General features: G+C 55.2%; 10 protein-coding genes across 10 annotated transcripts; 6 read left to right on the forward strand and 4 right to left on the reverse strand.

Annotated features, from left to right (window-relative positions):
• Positions 1-705: 705 nt before the first annotated feature.
• ACO1O0_007693 (uncharacterized protein) lies at positions 706-2,695 on the reverse strand (the record flags this gene model as incomplete). Its single annotated transcript, XM_083197061.1, has 5 exons — positions 706-1,273; positions 1,323-1,445; positions 1,497-1,749; positions 1,802-2,415; positions 2,481-2,695. The coding sequence occupies 5 exons, from the start codon at positions 2,693-2,695 to the stop codon at positions 706-708; spliced, it is 1,773 nt and encodes a 590-aa protein (XP_083046529.1).
• Positions 2,696-6,506: 3,811 nt separating this feature from the next.
• Positions 6,507-7,644, forward strand: CGR1_3 (SMP-30/gluconolactonase/LRE family protein; the record flags this gene model as incomplete). The annotated part of the gene is made up of 5 exons (XM_083197062.1): positions 6,507-6,527; positions 6,590-6,750; positions 6,812-7,050; positions 7,108-7,442; positions 7,489-7,644. The coding sequence occupies 5 exons, from the start codon at positions 6,507-6,509 to the stop codon at positions 7,642-7,644; spliced, it is 912 nt and encodes a 303-aa protein (XP_083046530.1).
• A 2,815-nt stretch (positions 7,645-10,459) lies between these two features.
• ACO1O0_007695 (thioesterase-like superfamily-domain-containing protein) lies at positions 10,460-11,624 on the reverse strand (the record flags this gene model as incomplete). Its single annotated transcript, XM_083197063.1, has 2 exons — positions 10,460-11,266; positions 11,325-11,624. 2 exons carry the CDS (start codon positions 11,622-11,624, stop codon positions 10,460-10,462), a joined length of 1,107 nt encoding a protein of 368 aa, XP_083046531.1.
• A 1,361-nt stretch (positions 11,625-12,985) lies between these two features.
• Positions 12,986-13,987, forward strand: ACO1O0_007696 (uncharacterized protein; the record flags this gene model as incomplete). The annotated part of the gene is made up of 1 exon (XM_083197064.1): positions 12,986-13,987. One exon carries the CDS (start codon positions 12,986-12,988, stop codon positions 13,985-13,987), a length of 1,002 nt encoding a protein of 333 aa, XP_083046532.1.
• A 526-nt stretch (positions 13,988-14,513) lies between these two features.
• On the forward strand, positions 14,514-15,301 carry COX4 (cytochrome c oxidase subunit IV; the record flags this gene model as incomplete). Its single annotated transcript, XM_083197065.1, has 4 exons — positions 14,514-14,607; positions 14,680-14,766; positions 14,830-15,089; positions 15,140-15,301. 4 exons carry the CDS (start codon positions 14,514-14,516, stop codon positions 15,299-15,301), a joined length of 603 nt encoding a protein of 200 aa, XP_083046533.1.
• Positions 15,302-15,825: 524 nt separating this feature from the next.
• ACO1O0_007698 (KIAA1143 family protein) lies at positions 15,826-16,311 on the reverse strand (the record flags this gene model as incomplete). The annotated part of the gene is made up of 1 exon (XM_083197066.1): positions 15,826-16,311. One exon carries the CDS (start codon positions 16,309-16,311, stop codon positions 15,826-15,828), a length of 486 nt encoding a protein of 161 aa, XP_083046534.1.
• A 1,095-nt stretch (positions 16,312-17,406) lies between these two features.
• On the forward strand, positions 17,407-19,127 carry omh4 (nucleotide-diphospho-sugar transferase; the record flags this gene model as incomplete). Its single annotated transcript, XM_083197067.1, has 3 exons — positions 17,407-17,690; positions 17,749-18,282; positions 18,329-19,127. 3 exons carry the CDS (start codon positions 17,407-17,409, stop codon positions 19,125-19,127), a joined length of 1,617 nt encoding a protein of 538 aa, XP_083046535.1.
• A 1,142-nt stretch (positions 19,128-20,269) lies between these two features.
• MRPL10 (mitochondrial 54S ribosomal protein uL15m) lies at positions 20,270-21,232 on the forward strand (the record flags this gene model as incomplete). Its single annotated transcript, XM_083197068.1, has 2 exons — positions 20,270-20,604; positions 20,659-21,232. 2 exons carry the CDS (start codon positions 20,270-20,272, stop codon positions 21,230-21,232), a joined length of 909 nt encoding a protein of 302 aa, XP_083046536.1.
• Positions 21,233-21,802: 570 nt separating this feature from the next.
• Positions 21,803-24,444, forward strand: MVP1 (uncharacterized protein; the record flags this gene model as incomplete). The annotated part of the gene is made up of 4 exons (XM_083197069.1): positions 21,803-22,319; positions 22,583-23,523; positions 23,583-24,176; positions 24,235-24,444. The coding sequence occupies 4 exons, from the start codon at positions 21,803-21,805 to the stop codon at positions 24,442-24,444; spliced, it is 2,262 nt and encodes a 753-aa protein (XP_083046537.1).
• Positions 24,445-24,668: 224 nt separating this feature from the next.
• ACO1O0_007702 (dihydroxy-acid dehydratase) lies at positions 24,669-26,708 on the reverse strand (the record flags this gene model as incomplete). Its single annotated transcript, XM_083197070.1, has 5 exons — positions 24,669-26,125; positions 26,180-26,311; positions 26,342-26,355; positions 26,402-26,499; positions 26,559-26,708. 5 exons carry the CDS (start codon positions 26,706-26,708, stop codon positions 24,669-24,671), a joined length of 1,851 nt encoding a protein of 616 aa, XP_083046538.1.
• Positions 26,709-27,425: the final 717 nt, after the last annotated feature.

Below are 27,425 nucleotides of genomic sequence, written 5' to 3' on the forward strand. Positions count from 1 at the left end.
TCTCATGAGCGCGTGGTTGTGGAGTTGATTTGACTGGGATGGCCCGAGATCTTTCGCGGCTCGACACTGCAGCATGCTTCATGCATGTTGATGAAAACGAGAACCAGTGCCCTTGCAAATCCGATGAACAGAAGGGATTTGATTGCAGAGATTGATTGGGTGCGACGAGAGTTTCATCACCTGACATTGACGTCGACTTGGACTCTGGCCAGGAAGGAGGATCCTGGGCTCTTGCCAAGAAGACGGAGTGGCGCAGACACGGGCAAGAGCATCCAGTCAATCTCCTGCCCCCCTCCTCATCTCTAACATGTTCTGTATCGGTTTACGGTGAATCCATCAACCTTGGATGTCTCTACAATTCTACGAGTACACGACACCCTTCGAGCGTCTGGGCCCCCAACCCCATTCGACTCCCCACAAATGTCCTCCCCCATGATGTCCACCCAACCTCGGAACAACGACAACGCCCGATCAGCCGCATCTCTCAGGACATGAAGCAAGATGGATAGGTTAGTAGTTGGGATACCCAGGCTACTCGTGTCGAATTCCCAACTGCGACAACAAAACGGCGCGTCACAACAGTCAGAAGACATGAGGACGGCCACACTAGTCGAAATTAAAGATAAATATATTGATCGTCCAGAACGCTCCCAACCCAAGGGAAAGACTAGCCTCGGATGCGATTTAGTCGCTCCTCCAAGCCGTTTACCAGATGTTGCCCTTGGACTGGCCGGACTGCTTCTGGCGCTTGTTGAGGTCAATGTTCCTCCACATGAGGAGACACACGAGCAGCAGAGGAATAAAGCATGAACCGGCAATGACCATGAGGCGCTGCACGTGCGCGTAGGCGCTGATGGTGGCCTCACGGATAGGGCTACCCATAGGGAACGCCTTCTGCTCATCGATGGACCCATAGACGAGGGATGCCATGTCCTTTTGGTCCGCGGGCAGTTTCTTCAGCAGCGTCCCGGGGAAGACATTAGTCCAGATGCCGCCAGCAATAGCAAAGCCCACAGATGAGCCAATAGATCCAAACATGCTCCAAATGGCCATGGCGACGGCGATCTCCTGGTGGTTGACCGAAGACATGACGGCCAGTTGGCCGCAGATGGCCCAGATGCCTGTGCCGAATCCATTGAACAGCTGGCACATGACGAGGTAGCCAAGTTCCGTCGAAGGCTTTCGGAAGTGGACGAGAAGCACTGTACCAAGCGTGACGAAGGGAATTCCGGTAAAAGAAATGTACTTGTAGCGTCCAGTGTAACGAATGGCACTGTAGTGACGGTCAGATCGGGGCCCAGCGCAGACAGGAGGATACATACAGTCCAACAAAGGGGCCGATGAAGGACGAGGCCAGGGAGAATGAGTTCAGGACGTAACCAGAGATGGTAACACTCTGGTCATGGACAACCTGGAGATACGACTGGTAGTATCCATCCCAAGTGCTTTCAAAGATGTCAGCATTGCCCTCAGAGGCGTGCGGGGGCGGCACTCACAAGATGGAGATAAACATGATCCCATAGAGAAGACTAGACCCGAGGATCGTTCTGTCTGTGAGGAACCTCCAGGGGAAGTAAGGCACCTTGGCGAAGTACTTCTCCCAGGCGGCAAAGGCAGCTAGGCACGCGACGCCGAGGACGATCATGGCAATGATATAGCCCGACGCCCAGCCCTTGGGGGCGTAAGTGGCGATGCTGAATGGGAGAAGCAGCAGCGACCATCCGGCAATGCTAAGAAGCATTCCAACGACTGTACGAGTAGTTAGCATGAGAGTCGAACACACCTAGGGTTAGGTTCATACCGTCAAACTCGACGACGTAATGCTTGATCGTCTGGAAGACGGTGCGGCCACTCCTCTCCTTCTGGACGACACCCATGGCTTTGGCCCTGCGATAGCCGATGAAGAAGATAATCCACACAGGGATGGAGAAGGCCACGAGGATGATGCAAAAAGCACCAAATGCCCAGCGGAAGTTGCTCTGGTTGAGGAAGAGCTCGGCGATGGCGGGGCCGGCAAAAGTCGAGGCAATGGTGGGCGTGGAGTTGATGCCAAACATGATCATGCGGTTCTTGAGGGTCGTGATGTCGGCCACAACGATGTTGATGATGTATAGGAGGCCAATGTGACCGACCCAGTAGAGCACGTGCGCGGCTGCGTACATCTCGACGTTAGTGCAGGTGGCCTTCATGATCATGCCGACGACGATAAGGAGCATCATGAAGACGAGGCCCTCGACGCGGCCCCAGATGTCGATGATCTTGGCAATGGCGAGGTTGGAGACGCCGCCGACGATACCGGCAACGATGGGGGTTGTGGCGAGGAGCGCATGCTGGCCAAATGACGATGTGACGTAGGGGGTGAGGTTGGTCTGGACCGATTGCAGGAGAGAGTCGGCGAAGGTTAGGAGGTAGAGGCTGGATTTCTCTCAGTTTTGGATGGTTCCTCGGCGGTGCGGGCTGATGGTGATAGGGGTACTCACAGGACAAAGGTCACCCACAGCATCTTCTTGTCCCACGCGACTGTGACGGCCTCGACATTCTTGACACCATTCTGCTTGTGCGTGTCCGATTCGTTGTCCCCGTCGGACGAGGGGACGGCTTGCTCGCCAGAAGCCATGTTCTTCTCGTGATCATGGTCGTGAATCATCTCTGGTGACTGGCGCTGGGCGTCGTCGTGGTGAGCAAAAGCCGCCATTATGTCGGTCCAAGGATACGGAGCGATGAGTGAGAAGGCAACATGAAGATGCGAGAAGGGGCGGCACGTAGACGGCTGGCCGGTGTATTTGAACGCCCACGCGCCAGGGACACAGGACAGGCCCAGAACATGCCCAGACAGGGCACCGTTCAATCTTGTTTCCACCCTGACGTCTAGGCATCCGGCACCGGCATCGTTGTTCGCTGCTCGTTCCCCTCCCCGGCCACATAGACCGGTTTCACCTGCATGGTTTCGGTCCCTTGGAGAATTTTCTTTGACGCCGGGCGATTGATAATGCCTCAGTGGCCCCAATGAGGTGGGGAGCGCGCATTCCCTCCCAGCCAGAAGTGGTTAACATGGCGATGATCTGGCTTATCAGATCATCTGATAAACCGGATCAGTGGGGCTGCCCGATACATCGTCACATTGTGCGGGTCGGCAATATGCACCCAAGTCACCTCACTCCGGAGAGGGGAAATTGGGGGTGGCCTCCATTTTCCTCGGCTTGCTTGGCTGGATCTTTTGCGCTTTGACTCCCACACTCCCCCGAATTGAACGAATGGACCATCAATGACAACAAAGCCCCGTTCGGGGCCTCACTGCCTCTCCAAGTTCCCGGCAGCCAGAGGCTCAGAATCTGTGATTTCAACGTGGGCGTGCGGTGCGCCGAAGCTCGTGGGTCAACTCGGACGGTCCCCCACATAGGATAATGCAGCTTCGGAGCTGGCCGGAAGAAGCTAACAAGCCCGCTATTGGAGGCGAGGCCAGCCACTTTGCCATATCCTTGATGTATATTGGATTTTCTGTGGAGTTTTTGCTGCTTTTTTTTTCTTCATGTTGCTGCCATGTTCAATCTTTCAATCTGCCCCTGGCCAAGTTACGTAGTATAACAAAAAGGTAAATACGGAGTAAAATTCCCACGGAATTCCTCATTGCTTTCTTCCATGCCTGCTGTTAAATTGACACGTCCGGGGAGGTTCCCAAAATTCGGCGAACCACGAGCACTGGAGTCACGCCTTCTTCCGGCCGCGGCGTCATGTTGATCGAACCAACCAATCATTTCTTCCACTATGATCAATAAAGAATTCATCTCGGTTAGTATTACCTACTAGGTATTCCTATAGAGGGATCAAAGTCCGAAATTGCCAGATTGCGAGGAGACGAGTCAGTAGAGATGCAGTCGGCACGCTATCAGACCCGGAAGGCGCGATATCGCAGCCATCTGTCAATTAGGCTGCCAAAATCTCGAGGCTTCTGTACACCCGACGTCTTACAGTATTCCGTGAGCAGATACTCAGCCGGTTTGGAGACAATTTGACCAAAGAAAATTTCGTGCCCTTCGTGCTGGGGTAGACCAACAGCATCGGTAAGTAACAAGGGCGAATGGGATCCGTATGGTCGGTTGCCGTGTGCCAAGAAGCGCTATTGCTTTCTCCGTATGCCCAAGCACGGGCACAGAAACGCCCCGTAAAAATTTTCTCTCGTGAGTCGAGCTCTGGCTTGATATGCCAGTATTCCATGAGGTTGTTGATTAGTTCGGCTCTCATTCCCGAAGCTGAGACCGAGACTGTATACACGTTCGTGAGTGTGGGCAGCAGCTTCAAGATAGAAACCGGCACACTGCGACAGAAATAGAACCTTACCTGTCTTTAGATTTCAAGTCTGACTGGCAGAGCTCGGCTGCGCAGGACAGAGGGTGTAATGGGAGGTGCACTGATCTCGGCAAATCGGTTGCTTGTGAACTACTTGTGCATGGTCCATAGAAGACGAGACCAGTATAGGCTAAGCCTCATGACTACAGGATTGCTAAGGGTCGACTACAGTTTTAAAACTTTGAGCTCGGGCTAGGAAAGTACTTCGGAGGTCTCTATGTACAGCGACCTGTATGTGCTGTCGCCGATGGGCGGGAAAAGGATACCCCCATGATGGCGAACCAGCCAACACAGAAGGTGAATATTCCGTCCTGGTAAAAATTTAATGATGAAATCATGTTTAAAGCCCTCAATGTCAGCCAGCCGCCTGGTCGAGAGGGACTCGATTGAATTGTCGCGAGCTGAGGTTTGGACCGTTGCTTCCCCGATACCATTTTCGGAGGATTCCGCTAATGCACTTGTACGAGTAGATGATCCTGGCCGCTTTGGTTGGAGAAAGGTGGGCAACATCTAGCTGCAATTAATATTCGTCCTGGAAATGAAAAAGGCCTCTCGTTCCCTGATACCGCGCAAGATGTTTAGATATGTGAGGTTGGTATTTTTGCATTGCCTGCCCCTGTCGCTTCCCTGAAATCTCTTCAATTTTTCCTCGGGCTCACAGTGTAAAATAATGGTCCGTAACAACAGATGCTACGGGGTCAATAAGAAGGTGGTTACTGAGAACTTTTGCCTTCTCGAACAGTTTGCTGTTTGAAGCACGGGACGTGGTATCAATAGATGAATCCCAAGAACTGGCGCGGCTATATAGGCACATACCACAACTCTTTGGCCACGGAGAGCTTGCCCACCCCGGGGTAGCCATTAATATAGGTTAATAGAGGCAAAACTAGTGTATTTTTGTTTTCCACTTTTGACGGCGCGTCGACAGCAGACGTGTTCGTGGCAGAGATGCATGGAAGGAGAGAAAAGTTCGAGTTGGAGCGGAACCCATGTTTGTCCACAAGCATACATATATCCAAATAAATTGCGAGCACCCCCGTAATAAGCTCCAAGACATAAAACAAAGTGCCACTCCAGAAAGCATAAGTTACATGGCTGCAAGATGGGTGTGCATATTCCCCCCCTTCCTTAGAACATTCACTATCCCCCAAGGGGCCGCCCAGTGGCGCCGCCACGTAGACCACGTCAGAATTATACTAGGTACAAAAGGAGAGTATCACTAAGAGAAAGAATCCTCCTCTAGATTCATGTCTTTAGCCTAGCAGGCTATTGTCAACACGACTGATACGCTCCTGGTCAAGACGAGGTCGTGGCAACGGGCCTGACTAAGGTCCCGGCTGTAGTCGATACGCGCCATCATATGCAGCTATAATTGAGGTTAAATAGACCACCAATGTGCAGGTGATAGCGTGAGTCGTGCCATGTTGGAATTGCCAGTTTTGGACGCCTCGGTCGGAGTGGGTCCGGGCATCCGCCGGCGGTGGCCAAAGAGTCAGGACTTGCTACTAAGGTCAAGACATGGCTGCTTTGCTACCAAAGAAGTTTAACAAACAGAAAGGAAGGAAAAGCAGACTTATATGTTATTTGAGGGGAAAGAGTCACAGATATTCATTTTGGACAACAACTAGCCCTTCGCCGACTAACCCAGTCTCCCCGGCCAGGCCAAGGGTACAGGTATTAATGTCCCGCACGTTCCGCGGGGCTACAGGAATCAGTACTTCCGTGGCCGGATTGTCCGTCCACCGTGGCGCTGACGGGGAGTCTACAACCGGAAGAGCTGACCATAATTCCTTGTGGTAGATAGTAGATAGTTTTGGGTCAAGTCACAAGCTTTAGTGGTGCGGTTGACGTTGAGCGAGCGCATCAAGGGTCGGGGTATAAACTAGTTGATGCGCAGAATCGCTCGATGAATGGCGGTTCTCCATACATGCCTATAGTACTACAACAAACTACGAAAATTTGGGGGAGGATGGTCAAAATTCCGGCCTCATCGACATCAAGAAATCAAGGAAACATCACGTGCCCACTGCCCGGGCTGCAGGGGAAGTGCATATGAGCAATTTATGACGATTTTGAGTCCCAGAAGTAGCATTCTCCTCTTCTTTATACACGCCTAAAGCCACAAAGTTCGTTGGACTTCTGATTCTAACAGCGCCAACATGGAGAATTACGAAGCAGAGGTTTGTAGAACTGCGGCGCGATCCTGACTGCTCCTTGAGATCAATCTAACTTTTCTTACCAGCCATTTCTAGAGCTCAAGTGCGGACTATCGGAGGGTCCTTTCTGGGAGCATGGCGACAATATCCTCCGCTTCGTTGACATTGTAGCAAATGCGGTGTATCAAGTGAATCTAGACCAAGGTCCATCCTCGCTTCAGAAGCAAGTATACGACAGTTCCATATCGTGCGTGCTCAAATAGCCTCCCATTGAGCATGAGCCCCTGCTCACCTCCATGCCATTACAGACTGACTGCTGAGCTCGCCTCGGCAGACGACAGTTTTCTGTTCGGCGGAAAGTATGGAATCGGCGTCGCAAAGAAGAATTCAAGCGAAATGCGACTTATCCAGCCGTTCTGGACCGAGGAGGAGACGCAGGCCGGGAAAGCAGAGCGCATGAGAGCCAACGACGGCGCCGTGGATAGCAAGGGCAGATTCTGGGCCAGCGCAGTCTGCGACCCTCTCGTGACGTCCTTTACTCCAGATGGTGAGCGTGAGCAAATTCCCGATGAGGCAGATGGACTGATGACTGCGTAAATTGCAGCTGTCCTCTTCAGGTTGGACACAGATGGCCAGTTCCACCGCGTCATCACCGGTGCCACCATCCCGAATGGCCTCAGCTGGTCAGTGGACAACAAGATCATGTACTTCACTGACACAGACGAGGGGGCCATACACGCCTACGATTTCGATGAGGAGTCTGGCGGCATCTCCAACAAGCGCATCTTTTTCCAGCCCAAGGATGGAAGGCCGGATGGGCACGCGCAGGATGAGCACGGAAATCTCTGGGTCGCGCTGTGGGGAGCCTGGAAGGTTGTTAGAGTCTCCCCAGAGGGAGAGGTGACGGCCGAAGTCCGAGTGCCTACTCGATGCCCGACGGTGAGTACCGTTCTACAGGTTGGGCCTCGTTTCTGACATTGAATAGGCGGTGGCGTTTGCGGGAGAGGATATATATATCACTAGTGAGTCGGAGCAGGAGCCAGAAAAGTACCCAGAGGCACTTAAGTATCACGGGGATGTCTTTAAGTGTCACGTCGGGACCAAGGGCCGCCCACTCCACATTGCTCGTATCGACGTCTAGCAAAAATGCAACAATTATTCGACTTCCACGTATCAGCTACATCACGAAAATTTTCTCTTAAGCTTTTCCGTCTATGAACAGGATGAGGTAGCCACATGTAGTCCTCTCCACATCGCCCAGGAAGATCATTCCCTCCCACAGCCGTCCCGACCAATCCATCCCAGATTCCAGCGCACAGCCCAGTGGCAAAGAACAGGCAACTAAGCCATTGTGGCATGTGACCTTAGGTCTATCACCACCTGCGACCAAAAAGTTCAAGTCCAGGGGTAGGGCTACTAGCTTGTGTGACTTTTCTGCGCTGCCTGCCGGATTCCTTGGCGCCTGGCGACGGGCTCTGCTGGTCGCGAGTGCGTTTTCCGACGCGAAAGCTGTTGTTGAAATCTTCCCCACTACCACTTCCAAGTGTAGGGGGTATTCTGGGGCTCTGTTTCTCACGATCACGCTGCCCTTTGTCTGGAGTCGTTGGGGTTGCCATGTTGGCGGTACTCGAGGATTTAGCGGGCGATACAGACGTGGATTTTGAGGGACCCCTAGCCAAGTTATTTAGAGGTCTCAGGAAGGGAGGAGCTAACTTGGGAGGCTCCTGCCGAGTCAATGTGCCGTCCTTGGAAGTCACTCCCGGGCTCCCCCTTCGCTTCAATCCATCGACTGGTACGGAGCCAGTAAGAGGTGAAATCTGTCGAAAGTCGGAATTCTGAGCTTTGGGATTAAGAGATGTCGACGGGCAAAGTGCTATAGAGAGTTTCTGGGAGTCAGACTCTTCCGGCACCTGGTGTCCATTCTTCGTGAGAAACTCTTTGCGATCCTTTTGTCCCATCTGGCCGAGCTTTTTGGCGTAGATGGAAATGTCGTCCGCATATCTACCATCCCGTCCTCGGCTCATCAAATCTGATAAGATTGTCTTCAAAGGGATTGTTTGTATCTCGCCAGGATGTGTGCGGCGGCAGACCTCAGTGAGTCGCCAGGACAAAAAGTGATGCGGCTCCATGGCAATCAAACCTTCTTTCTACAAGGGCTCCAGATTTTCCATGCTCCGACTTGCATCCAGGATTGCCCAGGAGTTAGACAGACCGTCACTCGCCAGAACACGCTTAGAAACAAGCTGGTTGGGGTGAATGGGTGTCCCCGGCCCGAACCACTTCACGACTTTCCTAGCCCCCGCCAAAGACACCTTCGCTATGTTGGGTGGATGTCTTTGATCGTCATCTTTCCCCAGTTGGTAATTGCTGTTCTGGGGCGAACTTTTTGCTTGAGTCTCATATTCATTGATTTTATGTTGCCAGATGTCGAAGGAGACCCAGGATCTCTCGTAGTACTCATCGCTCTCCTGGAGTCTCTCCACAGGCACTCCTTCCATCAGCTCCGGCGATGTGAAGGTTCGCCCGTCAGGACTCAGCTCAAATACCGAGTTAAACCCGGTCAAAAGCTTCTTCATCATCCTCAGATCATAAATGGGGTATTTTGTGGAGGTTTTGCGTGTCGTATTCATGGTGGTTCGAGGTCCGGATGGGCCAGGGCGGAAGTCTACACCGCCACGAGATGGCGGGTTTGTGTCTCTCTGGTGCGAGGATGCAGCGTAGCCATCCTGGAAGTCTCAGTATGTGTAGTATAAGGTATCAATAATTTTGAGGGCCGCAAATACCTTTGGGGTTTCAGAGCGAAGTCGTGCAGGCGCTCGAGGATTCTCGGAGTTGCCTTCATGAGCAGTGGGAGGTGGGGACTCGGAGTGTATAGTATCGGGCACAAACAACCCAGCTGCTTGATCTAGGAGATTTTCTTCGCGCTTAAGATTGTCAAGTGTGCGTTCCCGCGCCTCCAGGGTCCCCTCTTTAGCTCGAGTTTGTTGCTCTAGGGATTTGAGCTCCGAGTCCAACGCCTCCATCTGACGCTGCAAGCGACATTTTTCATTGTGCTTTTCTCCTATGGTCTCTTTGTTCCTGCGAATATTCTCTTTTAGGATATTGATCTCAGTCATCTCTTTGTCGATTTGAGTCCGCGGGCTATTGCCTCCAGGCTGCGAGCCCACCCGGTGGCAGGAGATGATCGATGTGCCCATAACCAGCCAGAAACGGGGAAGATAGAAAACAAAGAGCAGAAAGGCTAAATATCAAGGAGCATCGAGTAAATTTAGTATGTATATTTATAGGTAAGATAGATGAAAAGTCGAAGAACATTAGAGTGTGGGTGGGTGTTGGTGGTGAAGGAAGGATCCAAAATAACATGAAGGCCGCGTTGACGCGATATCGACCCAAATAATACGGAGTACCTAGGTACTAAGGCACGCCGCGAGGAGGTTCTGAAGCCTTCCTCACTTCCCGTTCCTGCCTAAGGTAACACGTAGCCCGGCAACAGGCCCTAGAGTTCTCAAGATACTTGCAAAGGCAGGTAGGCGCGACTAGAAGACGGCTGTTAGCAGCTGGCAGGCACACTGAGCCCTAAACCACCGAAACCTCCGTACCTATGTGGTCAGCAAAAAGACCAGATATTAATTTATAGTACTATGATATATAACTAGATATTATTAATATATTTAGATAGATATCATTGATATATTAAGATCTATATTCGTAGTATATTTCTGTCTATAATATTAATATACTTTAAATATATATGCTTAGTATTATTATAGTGTATACGAGTCCTTTTAATATCTTATATTATATATATATACTATCACGCGCTGAAATTACCCAGATATATATCTATGGATAGGTAGTGCCATATTTCGGTAAGCAATTCTATCCCGCTCTCTCTTCTATGTATCATCTATTCAGAGATGCGCAGTGTGCGTCCTTGTCATAATGCTCCGACAAACCTACATCTTGGCCTTGGCCCGCGACTTGACTGGCAGAATCATGCCATCCTGGTAGCCACTCGCAACGTGCTTCCCCTCGGGACTCCAAATCTTTGTCTCCTGTAGGCCCCTCCCTGCGCTCACCCTCGGCCACCAAACCTCCTGCACCCACCAGCCGTCTCCCTCCATGACCGCCTCCTCAGGGTTGACGTGGACGTAGAAGGCGTAGGTGAGACTAGCCACCGGGCCCATGCTGTAACCGTACCCGAGGTGGTTCCCCAGCATGATCAGCCCGTTGCGGTCCGACTCAAACGCATGGACGACAATGTGCGCATTGAAGTCCTCTCGCGGCAGCGGCTTGAGCAGCCTGTATAGGATGAGCTGACGCCGCTCGGGGACAGGTTTGTCGGCGTTGAAGGCCGTCATGTCAACCTTGTACATGTCCACCATAGGAAAGCTACCGTGTCCCTTGATGGGAAACGCCTCACGGACGAAGTCAATGTCTGCCTGGGGACAAGGATCCCACTCGTCAGGGGCTCGTGAATTGAGGATGCTGGCATAGCGCTTCTGCGGAGACATTTCATCCTGGACCTCGGCGGGTCCCTGGACAGGGCGCTTGAAGGTTGTCAGGCAGGAAAACGCGACGTCGCCGAGAGGGAGCTGGGCGTCTGACGCGGGGAAGGGCCCCTTGGGGTTGTTCGAGGGCTCCGAGGGCTGGCGGGCTGTAATGAGGCGAGTGGAAAATGAGCGGCTAGAGTGGATATTGGACACGTCGTAGACGAACGGACGGTTTGTCAGTCCAGGGTTTGAGAAGACTCCTTGTATGGACTAAAATACATTAGCAACACGGCTGAGGAGATAATTCCGCAGATAGGGGCCAACTCACATGTATCCCCAATTTGGTATTGGCTGGCGCATTCGCATCCTCCTCCTCGACGACTCTCGCCGCCGCCAACGGTGCCTGCGCGTACACATGGCCTCCAAAGGCACCAGGCCCAAAGGTGCTCCGCCCCGAGGGGTCACGCTTCGCGTTGATCTCGGCCCATGGCAGCTCTTGTCCCGGTTTCCATGCCGGGTGGGAGCTGACAAACTTCTGCACCGAGGGTTTGTTTGGGTCTGGTGGTATCCGGCTGAGAGCCAGGTATTCCTGGACGGACTTACGCTCAGGAACTGAGCCCGTCTCCATCGTGGCTTGTGATGCCGGCAGTGTCAAGAATCCGTTTGAGCAGCGATGCACAGTCTATCCGTTTCCGAGCCCAGTGAGGTTCAGGGATACGTATCGTCAGGCGTCACTGGGGCCGCTAGGTGAAAATGAAATATCTAGGTAGTATTTGTAGGTAGCCGTGGGAGTGAGTGCATCGTCATAATGCCAAGAGTCCCGGTCGTTGAAAATGAACCTCGGCAGCCTCTGGAGCCGAGCAAACACAGGGTGGGTGCAGCGGACTCCAGCCGGCTCTATCGCCTAGGAGGCCTTTCCTGGAGGATTACGTACTAGTTAAGTACTCCGTACTAGGTAGCTTCTGAGGCCCGCGGTGGGACCTCAACCAAAATATCATTATCTCCAGCCTAATGGGACATCGTCTCGATTGATTCGCTCTCCACGATGTATATCAGTGAGTCTAGTCTGCTGACTTTGCTTGTTGCATCGCGTCAAAATCCATAGGCAGTGATAATTTCGTAGTTTGTTCTATGAAATTCCAGGTTGGGACTAATACATGTTAGGGCCAAGCAAGCGCCCCATAGCGCCCCATAGTATTCATCTGGCAGAGCAGGTGATTGCCATCGAAACTGATTTATTGTATCCTGTTACTGAGTACTATGCTAAATTGGCCATGAATCTGGAAGATTCTCAAAACCAGAAGGAGATTTCCCGATTGCTTTTAATCACCCAGGTTATCCGTGTGCTATTCCAAAACCTGCGCTCATATACTATCTTGTTCAGGGTAGCACTCCTAGCTAGGTGGTAAGCAATAAGTCGGTAGGTATGCCAAATAAGATGGTGGCGAGTATTACTTACTTATAGTGAACAAAGCAAATATGATAAACGGGGTGCAGGGCCCAGTGGTTTGGGTTGGGCCCCTTGCTATGCGCTGTATTTGCTTTTGGGATCAGTGTTTATGTTGCCGGCTGCTGCCACTGCCAGCTTGAGATTGTCTCCCCGCTTCGCACCGGACTTTGTTGGCCTACGAGACGGTCTACCTACTAGGTATACTTACCTTACCTACTTACCTTACTTACTTGCCTACCCAGGCCTCCACATGTTATGGTTCAGAGAATCTTCCTGTGCAGCTCTGTGAAAGCTCAGAGTCAACACGCAACAATTAGTCACCCTTCTTCTTCTTCTTCCTCCAACCTCCAACCCTCATATTTTGGTTCATCTCGTTCGTGCTATACCTCAGAACCGAGCGTGAGTTCCATCTACCTCACACTTCACAACAAGTTTACTCACCATATATAACTAGAATCAAACCGGACGCGTCACCCAAGCAAACCCGGAAGCTTCTATGCCAGAACTGGTCATCGCCATTGTCCGCTGTGAGAATCATTATGGAGATCCTGTCTTCGCATGCCAAGGGCCACAACGTCAGTGACGGCAACGGAATTGAACCCATTAACGTCGAAGCGGTCAAGAAATATCTTCGCACGCGCTATAGCGATGTGTTCGAGCTCAACCAGGACGGTTTGACGTATAAGAAGCCCGCAAGCCTTTTCGGCACTTCGGTGCAAAAAGTCCAGGAAGACAGCGCGTACTGGAAACCGGCCTGGCATTCACTGGATCGCTACCTCGCCCGGGAATCTGAAGAGGAGAGACTCAAGAGCGAGAGCAGGACGCGTCTTGACCGCGAACCAACCAACAGGGGGCTCAAGGAAGAGGCCAAGCGCCATCAGGACAATGTGAGCAAGCATCGTAAAATTCGTGAAATCTTTGGTGGACAGCAGCCTTGCCATCCGAACCAAGTCGTGTCGAAGCGCTACCTTCCCGACTACGGTTTATGCGAGCAGGAAACCATGTATCATCTGGGGTGCAAGATTTCTGATTTCCACGTCTTGGCTAATAAAGGCCTAATGAACATGGATCCTTGGGATTTTGTTCGATGGAGAATTGGCGAAGTGCTCCTCCAGAGGAGGAACCTCGGCCTGCCTGGGAGTGCGAGCGAGGTGAAAAGGATCATACATAACATTGGCGCCAAGGGGAGCGATGATCCCCTCTTCCGACAGGCGGTGTTGTACTCGGCCAAGCTCCAAGGACGCCCCAATGCCTACGGCCCCAAGAGGAAGCAGGGAACATATATGGCGAACGGGAAGAGCCAGACGAACCCCCCCAGGACTCGCGGCGGAATCGGAGAAGCTGCGGTTCGATCACACTCGGCCAAGCTAGCTAGCCGACTGAGCGAGCCTCTTGCTCGTGAGAGAGAGGAGGCCAGACGTGAGCGACGTGCCCGGCTGGCTCAGCAGTCGTTCGGCGGTTATCAGGGAGTGAATGCGTACCGCCAGCAGAAGAACGCTGCTCAGCAGCAAGGTTTGGGTGGCGCTCCATGCACTGGTTGAACTGGAAGCTTAAAGATTGAATTTGGAAGGTGTTTGTTGATTGGCATAACTAATGGAGTTCAGGACGACTGAAAATGCTGCAGAGACATTGCCGTATATTGAGTTTTTATGATTTCGGTTGCAAGGGGTTCGGTCGGCTCGAGAATGGGCCCATGGCTTAGGAAGGGGAATGTGCAAGGCCTCAACGGAGAGGTCCGTTCGGGCCAGAGTATAAACTCAATACTTTCCGTAAGATTTAAAAAAAAAAGGCCATATCCCTCGAATTATAATGATTTTGACGCTGAGATGACCCGAAATTGTGGCAGGTGAGCCAGGTTTAGAAGTGGTGTCACAATGACAACTGGCAGCTCAAGCTCCCGAGCTCCACATCACGTGACAAAATCAGCAGTCCGCGATTGGCCAATTCGCTGCCGAAACTGGATCCGGCCGCCAACGTCGTCCCAGATGAGGCCATCCTCACAAATCCCTCGACAGCACCTTACACCCATCACCAACTCACGCCAACCGCACCCCGAACCCGCACACAATGTTCATGCAACGCACCGCCGTCGCTGCGGCTCGCCGCGCCGCTGTCGCCCCGCGCATCGCCGCTCGCACCTTTGCCACCTCGTTTGTGCGCCGTACGTGACATCCGGAAGAGGAATGGGTGGAAAAAACTGGTAGCCGAGCTCGTGACTGACCGCGTGCTGCAGGCGAGGCCCCCAAGAGCCCCAACGAGCAGGCTGCCGCCGTTGCCGGGACCGCCGAGAAGAAGATTGGCGCCTACAAGACCTTCACGGGTATGTTGACGCGGCTGTATCAGGCAAGAAAGGATGGGTAGGCTAACGGATGATTTGGAACAGAGGTCAAGAGTGAGGATGACCTCTTCGGCCCCGGGGCTCAGCCCGGTACCGTCCCCACGGACCTCGAGCAGGCTACTGGTCTGGAGCGTCTCGAGATTCTCGGCAAGATGGATGGTGTCGACATCTTCGACATGCGTCCCCTCGACGCCAGCCGCCTGGGCACAATGGAGGACCCCATCACCATCCGCTCTGCTGGTGACGAGCAGTTCGCCGGCTGCACTGGTTTCCCCGCCGACTCCCACAACACTGCCTGGCTCCGCGTGAGTTTAGCCGTCTTTCGTCTCAAGGTGCCCTGCTGATACTCAATTAGGTGACCCGCGACCGCCCCATCGAGCGCTGCCCCGAGTGCGGCAGCGTGTACAAGATGGAGTATGCCGGCCCCCAGGACGACCATCACCACCACCACCACCAGGAGTTCGAGGAGCCCAAGACCTTTGCCGACTACATCAAGCCCGAGTACCGCTACCGATAAATGCTTCCGCCCCGATAGTGTTTTGCAATGGGAGAAACTCGTATGTAACTAGTCAGAGGCTTAGATTGAGGGTGAAAGATACCGGTGAGGGGAGTGTGCTGTCTGTAGATTACGGTGACTCTTTTCCTTTGTTAATTGATAACATTTGAATATATTCGCTGCATAGACGTGGTATGAGTGTCACCGGGATCGATCGGGTCCAAAGCGACACAGCTTCGAAGTGTAGTTTCATCAGAGGGCAAGCATTAACTTGGAGTCTATCAAGCTCGTTGTCCTTCTCCAAGCATTCTTCCAGCGTCATGATGCTGGCCCGCCTGGGGGTTCCTAGCCCAGGCTGAACCGTGAGCTGTGAGTGCGGATACCATAGCTCCTATATGGCATATTCCTGTCCCCATTGCTAGAGCGCAGGCAGCATTAGGGTAATTTCCGAGCACCCTTATTATCTGACGGGACGTAGCCATCTAGCATGATATGGCGACATCAATGTATCCTTCTGTTCAGGCATTGTATCTGGCATGATGGCTTCAGCCCTCTTCATCATCAAAGCTCAGCTTGATCTTCTTCGGCTTCTTCTTTGGCCTTTTCTCTTTTGACTCTTCTTTGTCTTTGCGACCGCTCTTGCCCTTGTCATCTTCGCCCTTTCCTGCTTTTGCTCCCTCGTCAACTGATTCACCAACAACTCTCCCCACCTTGCGTTTCCGCCCTCCTATGGCGGTCTTCCCGGATTCACCATCCTTCTTAGCGGGCTTGTCCTCGGCATCATCGTTTTCCAGAGCGTCGGCACTCTTGACGACACCTTCCTTGTCAACCTCGACATTCACCACGTTGCCCTCTTCATCCACAACAAGTGGCACGTCCTCGGCCTCCTCGCTACCAGAGCGCTTCTTTGCTGCCCTCCGCTGCCCGGTTGCCGCAGGCTCGTCCCCGCCCGCCCGCGCATGAAGGGCTTGAAGGAAGGGTGGCAGGGACGAGCTGTAGGACAGGTTCTTGGATGTGATTTTCTGAGACATTGTGAGCTGTAGGGCGCCAAAACGTCCGTCCTTGTTCTCGGCTAATATCGAGGGCCGTCTCTCTGCTGAAAAGTGTATGTGTGGTACTTGGTAGGACACCCTGTCGAGATGCAGTCTGTGTGGGTATCCGTAGTTGTGCGTCAATGCTGACCCTGCCGGTTGAGGAGGCTCAATAGTTCATCAGCATTTATCGTCAGCCCCCTTCTCTGAAGCTTGAATTTCGGAGGCAAGCATGTGGCGCCGGATATTGAGGGCGCTGTGATTGGCCTGTAGGGTCTGATAGTGGAGTGGTGCACGCTGAGGTGCCCTGAGCAGCTAGCTGCCTGACGCTCCTGCACACGGCAGTGCGGGAGTGGTGTCCGTATCAACGGCTCTTGCCTTTCAAGTTGGTCTGACGTTGACGAACTGCCAAGGAAGATTCCCTTGCTAATCCGCCTTCGATCCCCATTATTTTTGGACGTGATAATAGCTTTTGGCCGCCCCCTTGCCCAACACCTTTCTTCATTGCTTCTTGTACCCCAGTGTCTCGGCCTCCATTCCTCTGCGTGCTGCCCCGTGGCGACGCATAAAAATCAAACCGGCGACCTGGAACTGATTCTGTGGGAGAGACCAACTATTGGCCTACGCGGCGCAATCGACAAGAGCAGGGAGGGACCCCTGGCTGGGCCAGATCTTCGTTGCCACCACACCCCCCATATCCCACGCCAACGCCAACCTTTCATCCACCACTGTCGCAGATTTTCCTCCCCTCCGACTGTCGAACGCGTTCGAGTTTTCAAGTTCCATAGCGCCTGGAATTCCTCTCTGTGTCTTTGAGGGAGACGCCTTCCGTGTCCCTGCCGCTCATTAAACCCGCCACGACTTTCACTTCCCTGGACGGCCTTGACGGCGCGAGGGCGACGGCCGCCAAGTTTAGGGGGAGCTACTCGATGCATTTCTCCTGATAACGGCCTGGAGCACTTCTCTTTCCAACCCGCTCCTCGAATTGCGACTTGTCGACATCATTGATACCGCGACGGGCTCATCTCGACAACAACTCGATCGTCTGGCGACTTCGTCGACTCCTGCCACGAGGCAGGCATCGCACATATGACCATGGAGACGCATCGACGGGCTAGGGGTGCGTCCACCAGGGCGCTTCAACTCCCCCAACTCGACGATGGGAAGGGCAGCGGGACCGGCCGCAAGGGACTAGCCTCGCGCCTGGCCTTCTTCAGAAGACCACTGCGGTTACGGGGCAACTCGTCCCTCACTGTACCCCTCGGCGTTGTCATCATCTTTCCGATACTCGTCGTGATTCTCATACTTGTCATGTTTGTCAGGCACCCGAACCCGGGCGGTAGCTTATTAATGCCAGGTGGCGCGCCTCCGGCCATCAGGTATGGTACTCGGTGGGCTGAGTAACTTTCATGGGACTTGGTGCTAAGACCTATGTAGGAAAATCAGCGAGAAGCACGACAAGGTGTTCGTCACCGGCTGCCTCGAGCCTGACACGTCGAAACCCCGAGCCAATGCCGCGTTCGTTGTCCTTGCCAGGAATAAAGAGCTGGACGGTGTCATCCAGTCGATGAAGTCGGTCGAGCGCCACTTCAACCGCTGGTACCACTACCCGTACGTCTTCCTCAACGACGGCGAGTTCAACGAGACGTTCAAGGAGACGGTGCAAAAGTATGCCTCGTCAAACGTTGAGTTTGGAAAGGTCGGGCCAGACATGTGGGGTTTCCCCGATTGGGTAGATGAGAAGGTAGCCAAGGAGGGCATTGCGAAACAAGGCGATGCCGCTGTCATGTATGGCGGGCTGGAGAGCTACCACAAAATGTGTCGCTTCTACTCTGGGTATGTCCGACCACACACCGGCTTTGAGTTCTCAACTAATGAGATCAGCTTCTTCTATAACCACCCTCTCTTGCTTAAATACGACTGGTACTGGCGCGTTGAGCCAGAGATCACTTACTTTTGCGACATTACCTAGTATGTCCTTGAAGACTTTCAAATCTGCCACTACTAACACACGCAGTGACCCCTTCCTCAAAATGATTGAAAACAACAAGACATACGGCTTCACCATTGCTGTCAAGGAGCTCCGCGAGACCGTCCCCAATATCTTCCGATACGCCTCCGCCTACAAGCGCCTGAACAACATCACCTCACAGGGCCTCTGGGAGATGTTTGTGGAGCCCCAGGACCCCGTCGAGGAGCCCGAGATGGACCCGAAGAACCCCCCTCTGCCGGAGGAGATCATGCAGAGCGACCCAAAGCGGAACTCGCTGCCCGACATTGACCCTGAAGCTATGGAGGGTGAGAAGTACAACATGTGCCACTTCTGGTCTAACTTTGAGATTGCCCGTCTCGACTGGTTCCGCAGCAAGGAGTACAATGACTTCTTCGAGATGATGGACCACAGCGGCGGCTTCTGGATGGAGCGTGTAAATATCTTCTACCCTCGGCGCTTTGCGTATACTGACATATCCCAGTGGGGCGACGCACCCATCCACTCCCTCGCGGCCGGCGCCCTCCTCGCGCCGAGCGATATCCACTACTTCCGCGACTTTGGCTACCGTCACACAACCATTCAGCACTGCCCGGCCAACGCCCCAGCGCGGCAGCTACCTCGTGAACCCTACTTCGAGATGGGCATGGACGACGAGAAGAAGCGTGTCGAGGAGGACGAATACTGGGCCATGTGGGATGAGGAGGCTGAGAACGGCGTCGGCTGCCGTTGCCGCTGCGACACGGACATCGTCGAGGTGGAGGGCAAGGACGGGTCCTGCCTGCCGGAATGGGTTGATGTTGCCGGCGGCTGGGCCAGCCCTTGAATGATGACATTGCGTTCTCATAGATACGCAAACCGGAAACTAGACGGTATACTCCCAACGACACGCATAGACGGATACAAGAAGAGATTCCTGCTGGATTTGATGAAGGAGAAGGATCGTACACAGCGATGAAGGATAAAGGAGCAGAATGGGCGTTTTCGGCTTGCATAGAAGGAGTAAAGAAGCTCCTTTGATGCTAATGTTTCCGCGACTGCGATGGCGACGAGGTACATTCACATACAAACTGACACGAAGTATAGAAAAAACTGGATAATTAAGAATCATGGGGATACGGTATTCACACAAGGCATCATTGTTGGGAGTATGAGACATGGATGGCCCTCCTTTTCTCTAGACCAACCGATAGAACATGGGACGCCGGCAACCCATATTTACTGGAAAGCGTGCGCACTGGACTTTAATAATACTCTGTGCCGCTTGATACGACTATGGGCTTGAATTGAAATGAGACTGCTGTGTTCAACTCAGGCGTGCTGAAGATGTGAGAGTCATGACCACTCTCACGAAGTAGGATACCCCGTTCCCGTGGGCCAGTCTGTGCATCTAACTTTCTGGTACCTGTGTTTACTGTTGCTCTTTTCAGTTCACCATTTTGCGCACTCTGGGTTCTGTATGTGCTCTGTCGGCAGGAGAGACCATCTCTATACCTAGCAGCCACCATTCACCCTCCAGGACTTCTTTAAAAGCATTAAATACCCTCAATCGCCGGACAGCGCTGCCTAGAATAGAGTTGCAATCGACTACAGGGATATACGGCGACTACCTGGTACGATTTCGATGTCCTGCTGAGATGAGCAGGTGCGTACCGTATACGTGTGAAATGGTTTTGTGCGTAGTCCACCTCTAAACAGAAAACAAAAGTAGAACAGGAGACTATAAGAGCATATTATTTCTTCTTTATGTAGCAGCAGCCGACGGTTCCAAAATTTGGGCTTCGTGATTTGGGCTTCGTGAATCTTGCGTAGAGCAATTTGGTACCAGGACGCAGGCGTTGCAACAGCTGAAGAGGAGGTCGGCCTACCACGTGACTCCACTCTAAGGAGTCGAAAAAAGTTGGGATGCTTCGCAGACCCATCACCACCTATCCCTCCACGACGCCGACCATTATCCATTCCGCCGCGATGCCGCCCCGGATACTACCGCCGAGCGCACTGCGGTGCTGCTGGGCGCCTTCAGCCGCCCCGGTCAATTCATTGTCGGCGTGCCTCGCCGGGCTGTCGCTGCAGTCCCAGCTTCCGATCCAGACGCGCCACGCCTCGATTCTGAGCAACCTCTCCAACAACAAGGGCGCCGTCAAGAACCGCAAACGTGTGGGACGCGGTCCCTCTTCAGGCCATGGAAAGACGTCGGGAAGGGGTCACAAGGGTCAGGGACAGCACGGAAAGGTCAAGCCGTGGTTCCAGGGTGGACAGACGCCGCTGATTGTCTCCCACGGTAGGAAGGGTTTTGACAACTTGTGAGAGATATCCGAGCGGGAGGATAAAGCCAATATATGCTAATCGATTTCCAGCCGCGCCCCTCAAATGTCCGAGGTTAATCTCGACAAGCTGCAAGACTGGATCAACCAGGGCCGCATCGACCCAACCAAGAAGATCACACCAAAGGAGCTCATTGAGAGCCGCCTTGTGGGCAGCGTCAAGGACGGCATCAAGATTCTCGCCCGCGGAGGCAGGAACTCCATCCGCCAGCCCCTCGACATTGTCGTGTCTAAGGCATCGGCCGGCGCCATCGAGGCCATTGAAACCGCTGGGGGCAAGATTGTCACGCGATACTACACCAAGCTGTCCATGCGACGTCTGCTCACGGGCGAGTCAGTCCACTCAGAGGAACCCCTGCCTGTGGGCAAGGAGTTTGTGGAGGCTGTGGTGAACCAGGCGAGGAAGCAGGGCTTCCGCTACCGGCTCCCGGACCCTACGAGCCGTGAGGATATCGAGTACTACCGTGATCCGGCGCACAGGGGATACCTGAGCCACCAGCTCAAGGAGGGCGAGTCGCCGTCGCTTTACTTCAAGGTGCCAGGCGAGCAGAAGATCAAGACCAAGAGGAGCACGCAGCACAAGCCGAAGGAGGAGACCATGTGGTAGAGCGACGAGGTGTACGATGTCTGTACTGTGGAACCAATGTCATATCTATATTGTACAATAAAAGCGCAATTACATCAACTTCTATGTCTTTGAATTCACTTCACGGGTAGTATTCCTTCTCAGGGCTGTGTACCTACCTACCTAGCAAGCATTAATATGAGCGGGTACTCGACCCTGCCATGGAGTCCCACATCAGCTCTGCGCGGCAGGCTGGCGCAGCGATGTCACGCAGTGCCCGCGCCCACTTCTCCACCCCGTTCGTGCCTTGTCTGTCTCCGGTCCTCTATGACTTCACATACAACGGAAGTGCTGCAATTGGCGTCTAGTGGGTTTACAGGATTTCTGTCCTCGCGCTTTTAGTGCCTCTTTGATTCCCCGATTATTGCTACTATTTTTTGAGTTTGTGGGCCGTTCGCACGGTCAGGTTCCCTGTGCAACGCGACTCGTACTTCCTACCAACTGCGTCGGAGCACTTCACCACTAGGCTTCCCATCACACATCGACAACGGCGAGAGACGAGGCGAAGCGAAACGAGCGCATCCAAAGCCGCAGCCAGCGATATATACCACCATGTCGCTTTTCGGAACGTCACCCACGGGCAATGACGACGAGTCGTCGGTGGCAAGCCCGAGAAAGAACGGTGGCGGGGACCGAGGAGGGAGCCTCTTCGACGAGCCCGAGGCCTCGCACAGGGCATCATCCAACAGCCTCTTCGCCGACGATGATGGCGGTGACGACTCTCCGTGGTCAATGCCGACGCCGCGTAAGCAGCAGAGCCGCGCCGACATGGTGCGCAACCTGCTCCCGCCGTCGGATGTGCCCGACAGCTACATTGAGACCTTTGACACCATGGCCGCCCAGAGCGGTGGCCGCAGCATCACGTCGGATGGCGTGGCCAAGGTCTTCTCCGCAGCCAGGCTGTCTGATGCGTCGACACAGTCCCGCATTGTGTCGCTCGTTGCGCCGGATGCCGGTGGTGATGGCGTCAATCTGGGACGTAGCGAGTTCAATGTGCTGATGGCGCTGGTGGGCTTGGCACAGGAGGGGGAGGTCATCAGTCTCGACAGCGTCGACGAGCGACGGAGAAGTAAGTCATTTCACGCAGTTCACCATGTCTATCCTAGAGCGTTGGCTCGCCTCCTTGCGGTTGTACAATAGCACGCACGTCGTACGCAATCATCAGATCGTCCCGTCTGTCTATCAACGACACACCCCGGTCAGTCCGTCCGCCAAGCGGTGGATAACTGATTGGCCACCGCAGTCTACTGAGACCGTTATCAAATCAACCTCCGCACATCACACAGTGGGGACCTCGCGCGGCAGCAAGCTAATCAAGCTCGTCGATTCTAGGCCTGCCGCAGCCCAAGCTCTCCGGCCTCACCGCAGAACCAGTGATACCGCCCGTCGAGGAGCTCGCCGCGAAACCGCCCCAGACGCCGACCAAGGACCAGCCTCGCAGGGCGCCGCAGCACCGACCCTCGCACTCCAACTCGTCGCCGTCTCGCATCCTCCGACCTGCCATGGACGATCCCGAGGACGATCCCTGGAACTCGCCCGACGTCCACAAGAACCCCAGCCACCCCAAGACCAATGGCGTCGGCAGCCACGATGCGAATACTAACGGGCACAGCAACGCATTCAACGACACCCCGTCGCCCTTGATTGCCGGTCGCACAATTAGCCAGCACGCCGTCAACGAGACGCCGAGCTCCAATGCTGGACAGCAGAGTGTCGGCAGTGCCGGGCAGACCCAGCCTGGTGGATGGGGCGGATACTTTGACGGTTCCGGCGCTGGCGCTGGACCAGGCTTCAACCAGGCCGGGCAGGATTCCGGGGCGAGTCCTTTCGGAGCAGGAGGCCTGAGCAGCGATGGACCGGGGCGTCAGCCTGAGCACAACCCTCTCGCTCCGCCTCCCGCCCGGATTTCCAACGCACGCAGCAGTGTCGGCGTGGAGGAGAAGATCTTAGTAGCGCTGATGCCGGAGAAGGAGGGCGTGTTCATGTTCCAGCACCACAACTATGAGGTCACCAGTCACCGCCGGGGCAGCAAGGTGATCCGCCGGTACAGCGACTTTGTGTGGCTGCTCGACTGCCTTCACAAGAGGTATCCGTTCCGCGTTCTGCCCCTGCTGCCACCCAAGCGCGTGGCTGTCAACGGGAACCACCTCTCCAACGACGGCTCCTTCATCGAGAAGCGCAGACGCGGCCTGGCTAGGTTCCTCAACGCCCTAGTGCGGCACCCTGTACTGAGCCAGGAGCAGCTCGTCGTCATGTTCCTGACGGTCCCGACAGTAAGCTCTCACACTCGATGTGTATGACTCTATAGCTAAACAGCTGACACAAGTACCAGGAACTAGCTGTGTGGCGGAAACAGGCGAGCATCTCGGTCCAGGACGAGTTCGCGGAGCGCGCGCTGCCCCCTGGCCTGGAGGAGTCGCTGCCCCCAACATTGGAGGAACTCTTTTCCCGGACCCGCGCAGGCATCCGGCGCTCATCGGAATTGTACATCAACGTGTGCAGCATTATGGACCGTCTGGTGAAGCGACAGGAGGGCGTTGCCGCCGACCATGGCCGTGTAGCCATGCTACTCAACAGCCTAACAGAGACGTCGGCCGACACATATGCGACGGACGCCAACGAGGTGCCGCTGCTCAACGACGGCCTAACTGCCATGAGCAAGCACCTCCGGACGGCGCAGTCCCTCCTGGACGATGAGAGCCGTGGGTGGGACGAGGGCGTCATGGAGGATCTCAAGAGACAACGGGACTCGCTGGTGGCCGTGCGCGAGATGTTTGACCGGCGGGAGAGGCTGGACAAGGACAACATTCCGTACCTGGAGCGGCGGATCCAAACCAACGAGACCAAGCTAGCAGGCCTGAGGTCGAAGCCAGAGGGCACGGTCAAGGCTGGGGAGATTGAGCGTGTGGCCGAGAGTATCATCAAGGTATTACTACCCCTAGACCCTCCTACATCGATAAACAACTCGCTGACACGCCCTCCAGGATAAGGAGTCGATCGTGCAGCAGCACAACCGCAGCGTCTTTGTCAAGGAATGTGTCCGCGACGAGCTGGTCACGTTCCAGTCGACGCAGTACCACGTCAGCCGGTGGAACCAGGACTGGGCAGGCGAGCGCGTCAAGTACGGCGAGATGCTGGCGGACAACTGGCGCCGGCTGCTGGACGAGCTGGAGGGCATGCCACTGGGGGATTAGCAGAGTCCCCAAAGGGGGGTTGATAAATAGCCTGCATGGGGGGCCATTGGAAGCGGCGGGGGGGGGGGGGAGGGTTTCTTTGTGCTGATATGATATCTAGGAGCGAGTCTGTACATGTGCGCCGCGGAGACGAGGGGGGCGATACCCGTTCATTTTGTTTGCCTTGCCAATGTCACAATAATAGACTGATTCCACCATCACATCCCCTTGCTCCCATGTCGTCTCTACCACCCATCCGTCACAGCACCGTGGCTCGCATCACCCACCAACCGAGCATACTTGGCCAAGACACCCCTCTTGACATGCATCTCCGGCTCCTTCCACTCGGCCCTCCTCCTCGCCATCTCCTCATCACTAATAGCCACGTCGATCCTGTTGGCCACGGCATCGATGGTCACCTCATCCCCATCCCTCACCAGCGCAATCGGCCCTCCGGCCGCCGCCTCCGGCACCACATGCCCGACAATGAACCCATGCGACGCGCCGCTGTACCGCCCGTCCGTCACGAGCGCCACGTTGGACAGCCCCGCGCCCATGATGGCCGCCGACGCCCGCAGCTGCTCCGGCATCCCGGGTCCGCCCCGGGGCCCCTCGTACCGCACGATCAGCACCAGGTTCCCGTCCGACTGCCTGATCTGCCCCCTCGACAGCGCCACGTCCAGCGCGTGCTCCTTCTCGAAGACGCGCGCCCTGCCCGTGAAGCTGGTGCCCTCCTTGCCCGTGATCTTGGCGACGGCGCCGCCGGGCGCGAAGTTGCCCCGCAGGACGCGGATGTGGCCCGAGTCCTTGATGGGGTTGTCGAGAGGGCGGATGATCTGCTGGTTGGGGTCCAGGCTGGGCCAGTCGGCGCAGTTCTGGGCGAGGGTGGCGCCCGTAACGGTGGGGATGTCGCCGTCGATGATGCCGCGGTGGATGAGCATCTTGAGCACGGCGGGGGTGCCGCCGACCTTGTACAGGTCCTCCATGTAGTACTTGCCGCTGGGGGCCAGGTCGGCGAGGAAGGGGGTCGTGTCGCTGGCGTGGGCGACGTCGTCGAGGGTGAGGCTGACGCCGGCCGTGTTGGCCATGGCCAGGAAGTGCAGCACGCCGTTGGTCGAGCCGCCCAGGATCATGGTCAGGCGCAGGGCGTTGCTGAAGGCGCGGCGGGTGAGCAGGTCGCGAGGGCGGATGTCCTTCTCCATGGCCGTCTTGATGACGGCGGCGGCGCGCTCGCACTCGCGGCGCTTCTCGGGGGAGAGGGCCGGGTAGGAGCTGGATCCGGGGAGGGTGAGCCCCATGGCCTCGATGGCCGTGGCCATGGTGTTGGCCGTGTACATGCCGCCGCAGGCACCCGCCCCAGGGCAGGCGTGGCGCTCAATGTCCTCCATGACATCGTCGGTGGTGCGGCCGGGCGTGTCCGGGTCCGTCTTGGCGTGGAGGCGGCCGTAGGTGTAGGCGCCGGCAGCCTCGTAGCAGGTGCTCACGTTGATCTCCTTCTCGAGCAGCGACGACTGGCCCTTGCGGATGGTGCCACCGTAGATCATGAGGAATGGCCGGTTGTGGCGCGCAGCGGCCATGATAACGCCAGGCATGTTCTTGTCGCAGCCGGGGATGGCAATGTTGGCATCGTGGTGCTGCGCGCAGGTGACGGATTCGATCGAGTCGGCAATGAGCTCGCGCGTCTGCAGGGAGAAGCGCATTCCTGGTTCGTGAGCGACCTTGTTCAAAGCCAGGTGTGATCAGAGGAGGAGCCTACCCTCGCCGCCCATGGTGATGGCATCCGACACGCCAACCGTGTTGTACTGCCAGCCCAGCATGCCCTGCTTCTCAACGGCGCTCTTGACAATCTGTCCAAACTCGAGCACTGGCTTGGTAAGTCGTGTGTTGCCTAGTCCTCGGCGGGGCTACTGGTACTCACGATGCGTGCTGCTGCTGTCAGAGTGATTCTTGGACTCAGCCAGAGGGACATTGTACCTACTTGCAGGGGTTGCCCTCCCACCAGACGGATGCGACGCCGACCTGGGGCGCCTTCTTCATCATCTCGCGGCTGGGCACGCCGGCGCCGTACAGCATGGCCTGGGCTGTCAGTGTCTCGTGGCCAGAGCAGCAGAGGACAGCTGCAGCTGTAGACGCACCTGGGCTCCGGGATAGTCATGGCCGCGGGTGAGGACGGTGGACCAGCGGTTGAGGTCGCCGCCTGGGGGCGTGCACTTGAACTGGATGTAGTCGCTCGACGACTTGGGGTCGGGCCCAGGGGCCACCGGGTCGCTGTCCTGGGACGCCATTGCGGTCTGGAGTGGCTGGAGGTGTTAGGGGAGCTGGAGGTAGAGGTCTCCGGAGATGCAGGATGCAGGATGGAGGATGGGGGAAGAAGGAAGAGGGAAGCTGGGGAAGCTTGGAGGATAAAGTGCCGCTGGAGGCCGGTCCGGACCGAAGGTGCATGGGAAATGCAAATGCACCCCGTGATTCCACATGCAGAGGAAGCCCACTTGTGCCTCGTGCGATGCGCTCATTGTCGGTTGAGCCGGCTCCTCCACCTCCGGCGCCGGACCGGCCTGTCGGTCGGAGCGAGCCGCCCGTGTCCCAGCCTCCGGTGTAAGTCGAATTACTCACCAGTGTGAATTTTGGGAGACCTGATCAGTCACTCAGGGTATGCGGCTAATTCTTGAAACAGAAATGGCGAGAAGTCCTCAAACGACCCAACTTACCCAGGGCAGCTGGATTCTCAATCCCGTCCCGTCCCTGTGACCCCTCATCGTCATGGCTCCTCCACCCCCCTCCCACATCGAAAGCGTAGGTGGGGACGCCAAAACTCTCCGCCATATCCCCCCCCCATTCACAGCAGCCAAATGGAATTCACAGTCTTCTGATTGGATAGTCGGGCCAATCCATCAATGAACCCAGAAAAGCCGCTTTGTCGCTATTCTACCCGGCGTCTATGGGGGATTCGCCGATCCTCAAACACGTCCCGTCTCGTCCGTGTCTCGGAGCATGCAGTATTC

The sequence above is a fragment of the Amphichorda felina genome (assembly GCF_050947745.1).
Source record: "Amphichorda felina strain 45539 chromosome Unknown scaffold_8, whole genome shotgun sequence".
In the NCBI taxonomy this organism is placed as follows: domain Eukaryota; kingdom Fungi; phylum Ascomycota; class Sordariomycetes; order Hypocreales; family Bionectriaceae; genus Amphichorda; species Amphichorda felina.